General features: G+C 34.5%; 2 protein-coding genes across 26 annotated transcripts in view; one reads left to right on the forward strand and one right to left on the reverse strand.

Annotated features, from left to right (window-relative positions):
• Positions 1 to 5,071, forward strand: part of LOC136829419 (uncharacterized) — a 195,235-nt gene extending 190,164 nt beyond the window's left edge. Inside the window, exon 10 of the transcript XR_010850376.1 lies at positions 4,601 to 5,071. The gene's annotated coding sequence lies outside the window, so the exon portion shown is untranslated. The remainder of the gene's footprint in view (positions 1 to 4,600) is intronic.
• Ptpmeg2 (Protein tyrosine phosphatase Meg2) overlaps positions 1 to 12,397 on the reverse strand; it is a 191,220-nt gene that overhangs the window by 16,659 nt on the left and 162,164 nt on the right. For all 25 annotated transcript variants that reach the window (XM_067087954.1, XM_067087960.1, XM_067087947.1 and 22 more), the window contains 4 exons: positions 8,072 to 8,187; positions 2,544 to 2,661; positions 1,057 to 1,287; positions 80 to 214 (listed from right to left, as the gene is read on the reverse strand). In XM_067087954.1, the coding sequence (XP_066944055.1) occupies positions 80 to 214; positions 1,057 to 1,287; positions 2,544 to 2,661; positions 8,072 to 8,187 (600 nt within the window). The remainder of the gene's footprint in view (positions 1 to 79; positions 215 to 1,056; positions 1,288 to 2,543; positions 2,662 to 8,071; positions 8,188 to 12,397) is intronic.

The following is a 12,397-nucleotide window of genomic DNA, read 5'->3' on the forward strand; positions in this document are numbered from 1 at the left end:
ACTTAATCTTCCTGTAATTATCAGAATAGGTCACAAGTTCATACATTTACAGACAGTATATTAAAATAAACAGACTTACCTCTGGCAGTGAAACTGTATATACACGGTCCCTCAGCTTCTCCCTAACAAAAAGTCTCAGCACTTTAAACGGTGCCTTGAACCACAATGGTGCTGTTACTATTAAGACCTTCTTAAGTCGAGCTGGGTAGCCTCCCTGAAAGTACAGTATAATCTATCAGGATTTGTATATTACTTTCTTACACTAAATTTCTTTGTACTTTATCACATTACAAGAGCCAAAAATCTTACTATCACACAGATTTCAAATCCACGCATGGTCATACAGTACATAGGATAAGTATCCACAGTTTACAAAACATCAAAAATCAAATGAATAACATGAAGAAAAGCAGACTTTTCCATTATATACATACAATATAAATGATTATAGTACAATACAAGTAAAATCTGAAGATAACAAGAAATGAAATGTATACTTATAGTTTTTCTTCAATATCTGCATATTTTCGATAAACACTACCTAAGTTTGTTACAATTAATAATCTTACTGTTCATCAGTATTTTTATTTCCTTCATTTACCTAGTTCTTTATGTCAGTCATAGCCATCTTTTTTGGGTCTCATCACTTGCTCAGTTCTCACTGTTGTTTCACTGTAGTTTTATTCTGGTTTTGTTCTACAGTTTTTCTTATATACAATGGAAATCACAGAGCTTCTGTGTCCATTCTATGGGAATAATGCATTCTGATAAACTTGTACAAACTTAAGAATAATACTATCTACAAATTAAATTTATGTATACAGTACACAAGAAGGATAAAAATATTATCAAAAGGCTGAAAAAACTATCATAACCTTACAAAAACATGGCTATCTCAAACCCTCCCTACAGATAGTAAACGAACCTGAAAAGGAAGTAGCCCTACAATTACATGGTGGGATTCAAACCTTCTCATGCTAAGTATGTTACTACTTAAATCCTATTTACAGTTACCAAATTTATTCAAAACATGACCAAAACAATGCCATTAATTACCTTTAACAAGGAGAGTATCTTCTGGGATAACTGATAGTCAAAATTCTGATATGAGGATTCACTCATATCATAAATGAAAATTAAACCACATCGCTGAGTCTGGGTTGATTCTAACTCAACATCCAATTGGTAAACAACGCCTTGCAAGGTTGCTTGTTGAGTGGTAATACGGGGATCATGAAGACGGGCTGTAAACACTGCAATGGCCGCTCCTGAAGTATCACGACAGGGCTGTTGGAAGATGATGTCATTTACTTTTGATTTGTAAGCTGACAACTTGTTTTAACTTTCACAGCAAGGAAGGTATATAGTACAACACAAATAATTAAAATGCTAAGATTGTAAAGTCAAGAAAAAAGTAAAATTTGAAAGCTCAAAAGTAAGTTTTCCACTACCATGTTCTTACAGAAATCACTTTTTTCCACTACCATGTTCTTACAGAAATCACTTTAACAGAAACTCAATATCAAACTTTGATGAAGCCAACAGAATTTTGAATTTATGTTTATGTTTCCTTTTCAGTATCAATAATGCAGATTTAGTAACACATCCTCCTCAAGAACATTTTGTTGTGCAACCCTACATTTAATACTGATGAGACTGTCACAAGCAAAAACATTTGTTAAAAGAACGTACGGTACTGCATAATTTTATTGAGAAAATTTGCAGAAGTGTATAAATCACATTTTAATTACCATAATTCAACTACTTTCAACTCAATGACAAGCTTTTATGTATAGCATCCCTTATGCTAAGAAATTACAATATCTATGAGATACAGACTATAAGATGGTGTTCAGCTACCCAGACTCGAGATATATATTAATGGACACAATGAAAAATTTGAAGGTAAAGACTAATGAAGCTTATTGAGTGAAACAAGAACATCATTACCAAAAACAGTAAATGAATGTTAACATGGTGTACTCTTCTAATACTTATCTTATGGAAAAGGAAGTGATACACTTGTTATTTAATAGTTTTCAAACTTCAGCTTGTTAGCAGGTCATTTTAAATTTAACATAGCCCTAAGAATTTTTATTATCAATTCACTGGCCCCAAATGCCATCAAAATTGTTTGTCTATTTTATTCTTGGGCATTTTTCTTTAAAACAATTTGACATTTGTGGACTGGTTAATTTCAGTTATGGTAACATTACATAATTAATATACAGTAACCAAATCAGTATTATCCAAACAGAAAAGGAGAGATGTCTCAAAAATTTATGTATGGATTTAATATAAATACATGAAGATTAATAGATTATTTCAATAAGTTCACAATTGTTAATATCATTGCCTTTTCCCAAAAACTTCAGTTTCCTTACAGCCAATGTCCTCTTAATTTATTCTTCACCCTTATACTGTGTACATAAACCTCCAAGTTGTTTCCCATTACTGTAGATGACATTATTGCAATATGAACTTGCAATGTGATTAAGAATGAAAGCAAAGCTTAATAAATACTTGAATGACAAAATACTTACTAGTATGGTAAATTTACCAGATGTAAGCTCAGCACGGAGGGGATCAGAAGTTGGATTCAAGTGAATTAAACCTTCCCTGTGTCTAGTTGCTTCGTGTTGCTCATACAGATTTACAGCTCTGATAAGTGAAAAAAATATAAATCAACATACCGTGCTTGTCAATTTTTATACTGCTACAAAACTGACAATGAAAAAGGTTTTTGACAACAACGAGGCACAAGTTGAATAAAAATTGTTACAGAAAATGCTGCTTCTCAATAAATACTTCATACAAATGAAACTGATAAGTAGATAATAAAGCAAAAGAGAAACATAAAATAATTGTCTCCCTTTCAGTGTCAGAGACTGGCATTGGAACCATCTGATTTTTCAGTGTTGTTAACAGAATATTTGCGAGGTAACTAAAGTGTAAAAAAACAAAATTAAAAAAAAATTCCATGACATCATCAAAGATAAAGTGTAAAAAAACAAAATTTTTAAAAAATTCCATGTCATCATCAAGATACATGTCATCATTCAAGATCTTGTCTATGGAACCTGAAATATAATGTTGCTTTCTCTCATCTACAAACTTGCCCCAATATGTGCTACACAGTGAGGAGATATCAATAAGACCAGACACTCGTGCGCTATCACCCTCCAAAATGGTGATGACGAAGATTCAATCAAAGAATGAATTCTCTAACATTTTGAGTTCTCAGATACAAAACTTTATTTTGCCATTTTTGTTTACTATAAGACTATACTGGCCATTTTATTTCAGTACTGTATAAGGAACAGAGGGATAATCATTACATCAAATATTGTTATATATCATTACATCAAAAATTGTTATATATGTGGCTTCTGCATTGGCCTGTTTGTAACCTTAAGAACAGGGCTGGCACATGAGAAAACTGGAGCAATTTGTAACAGGACATGCTAGCAGAGCCATCCTGCATTTTATGAACAGATGGATGCAAAAGACTTAATTGTCCACTGGCCATAAAGGTTCTAAGGAACATTTAAGTAAACAATGGAATCTCAGCCAATTGTTTTGTTCAGAAATTCTAGAGATTTTGATATGGGTGTCAGTTCAGTTGAAAAAACTAAAGTGTAACCAGCTAATTTAACTATGTGGAACTCATTGTAATGAACGACTGCAATGCCATCTCCATCATAGGTTTCTGATCTGTATAAATGGTTTGTTACCATTGTAAACGTATTCTTAGTGTTTTAGGGCTAAAGACTAAAGAAACCATAAAGGATCTGATGGTTGTAACTTTGATAAGGCAAGAGATAATGGTTTTGTGTGAAACAAACATTTAACATTATATTATACTTTCAGTAAGTCCTGTACAAATTATGACATCCAATATTTTTCTATGACTGTAACTCAGTCATTATAGGAGTAGCCTCCACTTCCCTATGGGGTTTTTTCTGTAGTATATATTTTCTCCAAACCAATGGTTAGGCAGGCATGTAATAAGTTAAGGAATTGGCTTAGAGGAAGGTCCCAGGAAGCTTTGTTCACCTGTCTGCAGTCGATGACTATGGAAGTGGAGACCTATGAGGGCACAATCTGTCTTTACTATCCTTGGATGATGACTTTCGTGGCTCTGGAGATTGCTTAGTTGTGGTGCTACCAAACATTCTCATCATCTTGGACTTAACTCTTGCACAGGGATTACTCTAGTATTAGTTTAGTTATATGAGCAGTTTTGATGTACTGTATAAGGTTTAGCTGTATAAGCATTTTAAACTCTAAACTTTAGAGGCTTGGGTGGCCTACAAACTTTATCAAAATTTTTGTATATGTATTTTAAATAACTTCATGTGTCCATTATTGCTTATTTCTTTATCTAGTAAATCTTTAAGTATGATAAATACTGCTAAGGCCTAAACCATCTTTTCAGTTACACCTTCCCTGCCTCACCAACAGTTTATAATTAATTGTGGTATTAAAGGTTTATTCTTGGGAAACTTTACTACAACACTGGTAACACGTTGTTTAGGTGCTTTGTGATCAAAGGCTTTAGAAATCAAATATCAAAGGTTAATGATTTTGTCCATTTCAGAAGGTATCGCACTGGAGGGGATGATGCCTCAAACGATGCCCTTGGACTCCTGACACTTAAGAGCTCAAGTGTGCTCTATAAAAGATTTTTATCTGTGATGTCCTAACCTGGGAGAAAGTAGGGATGCATTGTTGTACCACTGTCACAGTTGAGGTAGTTGTTAACTAGAACTTGAGCTACACCATGGATCTCACTAAGGATTAACACAAGCAGCAGCTGTGGGTATTCACTTTCCTGACTTAAGTCATGATGGCACTGTATTTACACGTCAGGGCATTTACTGAATGCATTAAGACGGACACTCAGGTAAGTAGCTTCCAAGTAAATCATGAAACTGATAACGATATCAAAAGCCCCTCGATGTAAACCCATGAGCCTTCTACTTCCCCCCAAGACATCACTGATGATGAAAAATTACCTTGTCCTACCTGTGCACACTCTCTTAAAAAAAAAAATACATAAATAAATAATCTACCTATTTCAATGCCCTGTCTCTCCAAGAGAATTTCATGTCACATTCAAGAAGGTGCCACTGGAAAGGAATATGGAAATATTCCAAGCAGGCAGAACTTCAATCAGGCTCTTAAGAGGTTATGGAATCCACACCTAACAGCTTTCAACTAGGCATTCTTAAAGCATTTCATACTCTAGTAAACTTTCCTAGAAGGTCTCTCAGGAGACATTTCTCCTGCCTACTACCATTAGGATACCTTTGATAACCAAGGCCACCAAACTGAAAATACTGCTTAAATGATCATCGACATTACAACAATGTCACCTTTCAATCAACACTGCAGCTTAAAATGATGAGGCACCAGCCAGTCAACGGTAAAAATTTTATGTGATGTGACCACTTTTCCATTTGGCAATATCGCATAAATACAACATAGCCTATTTATGAAGAATGAAATGTTAACACCCTCTGTAATCTTCCCCTGTGTACTTTGAGTTGCAAAAAAAAAAGTAATATAGTATAAATGTGTTCATACCCTACATGAATATCCTGAGAAGAATATAGAACAATGTCTGAATAATTTATTCCATCACAAATAGGGCTCAAATAACATCAAAATGTCTCTTAGATGAATGATGGTTTACCATGAAACTACCAAAGCAAAACTTGCCTAATTGAGACTACATCAATCTTAATAAAGCCCTTATTCATTTCCACACGAGAACTGCCTAAAACAACAAACATCTTTACCTTGGTTTTTGTAACCCGATTCATTTCTCAGACAATCACCACAGATGTTATCATTGTTAATAAAGGTACAGTAATATCTCTCAACCCCACAACTATATTTCAAACGGAATTTGTCTTCAACAAGAACCAGGAGCATGTTATATATTAATAGCGAGTAACTTTTAAATACAGTAGGCAATATAACAGACTGACACAGACAGACAAATCAAATGGACAATTTCAATCACGACATGTAAGAAATCTGCCAATGGACGACTTGATGATGTTGCATCCAGGAAAAAAGTTTTATTACAATACATGGTAACTGCAGCCTCTTATCAGTGATGATAACAATTCATTCATTTTGATAAACAATTGACTGAGCATTCCCAACTCGTGTGACACCCAAAGAAAGGAGAGGTAACTACAGCCTCTTTTTTTTCTTCCTCCTCAAGAAAAAACATTATGATTTGACTTCTCTTGGCTCAGCACTACAAGAATTATTACTTTCTTGAAAAACCACATAAAAATAATTATTTTGTACACAAAGTGCAATAACTACATCAAAATGGTGACAAGCAAAAATTGACTTTGTTGCCAGTTAATATTCGAACATGTCATAATTGAAACATTTATCTGCACTTTATCCCTATCATTTCCCATATAATACACTTTCAAATGACACATCTGAAGGCAAGACTTGGACAAGGTCTGAAATTAAATCACACTCACAAAACTTTACTACAGAAAATAATGATACAAGGAAGTTGAATCATTTCCATTCCCCTCTTTTCAGTTTTGCAGAAGCCAACCTTCTGAGCTAAAACTGCGGAGGGTAAGGATAAGCCAGTATTGTCCAGACAGGACTGATATCCATATTTGAGTATGTTTAGTGAATTTCAATTAATCTGTCATTGCTTAACTCCATATTGAGTCCCAGAAGAGTAGTGTAATTCCTCTCATCTAAGCATACTTAATCACATACTATTTTTCAAACCACATACAGCTTAAATATTTATCAATCTCAAAATACCAAGCTTACAGGTTCATAACATAAATGTTACTTATGAAAAGTTTTAGAAAAGTTAATTGAAATGAGGCTGAGAAATGCTAGAAAGGCCACAGATGGGAAAATCTTCACGTCAAACTTGGTGTAACTGAATAAAAAGGTTAACACAATAACTGTCAATTGCAGGTTTCAAAACACGATGTATTGCATTACTTATAAAGGAATTCTCTGGACAAAACTTAACCAGACTTTAATGGGCACATAAAAAAAGAAGAGAGCAGATCCCTTACAACATGGAAGCAGCATTAAAGGATTTTACCCACAGATATTAGTATAAAAGGAATTTGGATACCAATGAATGATTGATTAGAAGTTAGCTGGCATTGTGACTACCAGGTCACAGGAAAATTCTAAAGACAAGAGTAAAATATGTAAAAGACAAATTCTTTATTGCTAAACCAGGTATTAACCACTAAATTTTAAAATCGTAAAGAATTTGTCATCTCATAAATGATGAATCTCATGAAGACCATAATACTTTGCAGTCAAAAGTAAATACAGCTGATATGGCTTGGCCCACATTGATCATGATGATTACTGACATTGCAATGCATGACACTTCTTTATCTGTCGACAACAAATCAACAGCCACTACAAGGCGGTCTCCAATCTTCATGTCACAACTACATAAGAAGTAATTTCCAAATATGGAGACAGAGACCTAATCATCATTAAGATGAAAGAAATTGTTTAAATACAAAACATTAAAAACTATATCCATATACACTTAAAATAACAACTATTTACAAATAACTGGATAACTTCTTTGAGTTTTATTAAACAAAACTAGTACTCTCCAACTATCAATACCATTACATCAGTTCACCCTAAGTTCATGGTCACTGAAACTGCCAAGAAATCTGAAAGCTCTAAGCAATAAAAAAAACCTCAAACGTTATCAGATAAAATGAAACAAACACACACACAAAGAGAGATGGATAAAACAAAAAAGTCTATATCTAACAAGGTTAGACAATGTTAAAATTTACATTTATACACAACCAGACAATGTATTTAATGCTCATAGTGTGTTAACATGAAAAAAAATGTAGACTTGTACTTAATTAACCAAATAAGTATATTTTCAGACTTGTAATTAATTAAACAAATATATATAACTATTTTTTTTTTTTACAAAATCTGCTTATAAACACCCATGACCTGAAACTGAAAGACACTCGCATGACCAGTGGGGGACTTCCATCTCCCGCACCCTTACCTGGTAACATCAAACTTCCTTGCCATAAGAAACTTGACAGCCGTGTTCCATGATAAAGGACCCACGTTCCGGGAGCGTCGCAATTTATTCACTTGTTCTACAAACTCTTTTGTCGCCTGCGGAGGAAACCAAACACAAGTCAGAGCAGTGACAAGCAGAAAAATAATCAACATTTAAAGGAAAAAACAAGATGCAAAAATTAAGACACTAATGACAACAGTATGGAAAAAATTCTATCTACATTCACCTAAACATCAATGAACATTCAAATATATATTTCAAGCTCCTACAGAAATATCATTTGGTTATATTATGTTCTGTTATAACCTGATGACATTTGTAATAAAAGAGATGGGAAAATACACCACATATCCATGAGCTGCAAAAATGAAAAAATCTCACTGATTTTTCTTTATATAATCCGTCATGCACAATCAAGAGCAGACCCGAGAAACTTCAACTTCACAATTATGTACTCTTTAGATAAACATCATCCATCAGTACCTTACCTTTACTTTCCGTTGAAGCGAATAACATGCAATAAATGACATAAAATAATTCCTGATGCACATGAAAATCGACAAAAAGTCCATTCACAACCAACCCTTACTGATAACTACGTAAAATTGGCTACATGGTATTAAATATTATACAAAGGGAAACTAGGCAACATTAGGAAAAGCTTACCATATTTTGTAAAAAATTAAAGGTACAAGCAAAATTATACTACATTAACATATAAAGAATATAAATATTCATATATGTGTGGGTATATGTATATATATATATATATATATATATATATATATATATATATATATATATATATATATATATATATATATATATATATATATATATATATATATAGTATATATATATATGTGTGTGTGTGTGTGTGTGTGAGTACACATGTGTATATGATATATATTATATATTGTGTATGTGTATGTATATATATATATATATATATATATATATATATATATATATATATATATATATATATATATATATACATTATATATATATATATAAATATATATATATATATATATATATATATATATATATATATATATATATATATATATATATATATATATATATATATATATATATATATATATATATATATATAGAAGGTGTGTGTTAGTACACATTTGTATGATATAATATATATAATATATACATATATATACTGCACGTGTATACATATATCACACAAATTGTGTGTTTCAAGCATGGTTTTCCTTTTGGGCATGCCATTGAATGTTAATGCATGTGTGGCATCTATGATTTAAAAGCAGCAATTTTCCAATTCCCTGTATTTCATGTCTTCAATCCCTGTGTGTGTGTGTGTGTGTGTGTGTGTGTGTGTGTGTGTGTGTGTGTGTGTGTGTGTGTGTGTGTGTGTGTGTGTGCGCGCGGGCGAATATAAACTCTAAGTCTATCAGACATAAATTTCCCAAGTTATATTTTATGGGTTTTATGATATGCAAGGTCACTATGAGAAGAGAGGGAGAACAGCCACTTCTAAACAGTCCCACTTTAAAACGTTCCCAATAGACAAGCAAAATGACAAAAACATGTTTCTAACAATGAGCGACCTACAAAAGCATGACAACTTCTTGTTTCCAAGAGAGACAAGGCGAAAATCAGTAAAGTGGGAGCAGAGTTTCATCGCTTATCGTGAGAGAGAGAGAGAGACTCGTTTCATCGAAGAGAAGATACATTTTTTTTCAGTAGGTAACAACGATCGGTTCCGCCCCTGCAGTAGTAAGAGACAACTTCCCTTGTGTGAACTTCGATATCATTTTTTTCAGTTACTGTAAGCTAAGATGTTAGATCTGACTTGAAGACAGTACATTTCGTGCCAGATCAAGATGAAATTGCACTGCATCATGGCTCTTTAGGGAGATTTCAGAAACTGGTCTAACCTATGCTTAGTATGTCTATTGGTTGGTTTGTCATGACTGAGATCCAATTTCGAGAATTAGATTGGGCAGATAAGCATCTGATAACACAGTCGAGAATTATGGTGGGATTGTAATGCAAAGATTTCTGGTTTTTGTGTGCGCTGGAAGATTCAGAATCAAACTTTTTTTTTTTAAACACCTCACAAATAAAATGATTTTGTAGAACTATAGACTTCTATAGCGTTTATGCCTATGTCGGAAGCTGCTTCGTTTCAACGACTTCGGTCTACCACGGCACGGAAAGTTGTGCTAATTTTACTGTCATTATTATTTGTTGTGAAGTTACGTAACACGCTCTTGAATCGGTCTGACTACCCATAGTTAGAAAGCTTGGTGAGAACGCAATAAATGAGCAATAACCGATAATTAGTCTTATCGACGTGTTTTGACGTCTACTTAGAAAATGGTTTCAGCAAGATTTAAAGAATCCACACCGACTGCTTTCGACGATTCCATCAATATGCGCCGACTGTGACGCCTATTTACCTTGGTGTTTACGTCTGGATCAAGAAATACCGATCGAAATTTCCAGATTTTCCTACCCGAACCTTCTTACTATTCAATACTGAAAAACCTAATACCGTTATAAACTATATTAAATTCTCTTCTTAATATAATATTCTCCATCTCCCTCATCTAAACCAATACATTAAAGCAACGAAACATCTAGCGATGAAAAAAAATGGCCAACACGAAATTAAATGTCATAGCGGAGTTTTCACGGTGTTCGTCCAACGAAAATTTATACTGTAACTAAAAAATCCTAGACACTACTGCCAGTTAGTAGGCAAAGACAACTCGGAGACGACGACTTCCCGCACTTCGTTCGTAACATAAAGAAATCGCACAACGGAGGAAAGCAAGGACCAGCACTTCGGTCTAACGGTAATTGGTAGGGAGAAGAGGGGTTAAAATCCAATTCAACATTTTATACCTATAACGATCAATCCTATTCCTCATCTCCATCAGAGAGAAGACGACATTACATTTTTATGTACGTGCGCATTAACAAGGTATTGCGACTCAACTGCTGGGAAATATTCCGATGTTAACGTACCTCATCTCCAACACCCAGGAACGCTTCAGAGTGAAGCGAACTGGTGCTGCACACGGATTATCAAGCCAACCCAGCAAGAAACGAACAAAATAAGTCTATATTGTTTCGCTGTAAGGCAGGTAGAGAGCTTATGCGAGATCACAGAATTATGATTCTATGATAGCTGGCAAAAAGGCACCAAGATAACACACACACACTGCAAAATCAGACCTCAATCTGAACGAATATGAAAATGCTCAAGCGAGAGGGAGCGGATATCTCCCGCTTGTTTGCAATTACATGATAGTATACATTTTGACGAAGTGCGCATCTCTCAAGTCTGATGGTGGTTCTTTCTTCCCCTTCTGTTTATCTACATCACTCCACCGCAGTTGCGACCCACAAACGTTAACCAGCTACTTAGTACATCATTCAATGCTTACGTCAACGAAGTCATACTGAAACTTTAGGGAACGCGCCCAAATCATTTCCTCCTCGCCCAGTTCGGTCACCCGTTTTGTTCAGCTGAGGACAGAAGAGGGGGAAAAAGACAAAGACAAACGAGAAAGAGAGCGAAATAGTCAGGGGGAGAGGGAATGGAGGGGGGGAGGGTAAAGGCCGAAAGCTGCGATTTAAATGGTTTCCCAACGGCCATTATAAAGTGCTTGCAGTGAGGGAGGGATGCAACGGATTGGGGGGTAGGCATAGTTTTAGACCACTCAAATATTTACCTTTCAATTTTTCGAGCAAAATGTCAAACAATTTACCCAGTGCACTGAGATTAAAATGTTTCCCTTCATTAGGTGATGGGGGGCACAGGCTTCTCAATGTCACTGAGCTGCATAATAATAAAAAATTACCTTTCGCATTTCATACATTAAACCGTACACAGACACGCAACCGCAGGCATGTATTACTTTAAATATTAACTTGAAAAAACACGTATATAAGCGAGCACAATTACGGGTAAAGTCAAATGCAGATCTATATTTTATCACATTAGTTCCACGAAACATCATCAATGAAAACATTGTGCACTGAATGACTATTTTTCTTGAGCAGTTCAAGGAAATTTTCCTCATTCGAAGCTAAAGGGGAACAGCAATCGCTGCTGTTATGATTCATGCAAAGACCTGTGCTACGTAAAGAATAAACACCGCCAAACAAAACATGCAAAAGAGATTGTGCAACCTCTCTCTCTCTCTCTCTCTCTCTCTCTCTCTCTCTCTCTCTCTCTCTCTCTCTCTCTCTCTGGCCCCTTACCAGTGAACACCAGAACAATAAGCTAGAGAGCGATGTTTTATACCCTGT

This window comes from Macrobrachium rosenbergii, chromosome 44 (genome assembly GCF_040412425.1).
Source record: "Macrobrachium rosenbergii isolate ZJJX-2024 chromosome 44, ASM4041242v1, whole genome shotgun sequence".
Classification (NCBI taxonomy): Eukaryota; Metazoa; Arthropoda; class Malacostraca; order Decapoda; family Palaemonidae; genus Macrobrachium; species Macrobrachium rosenbergii.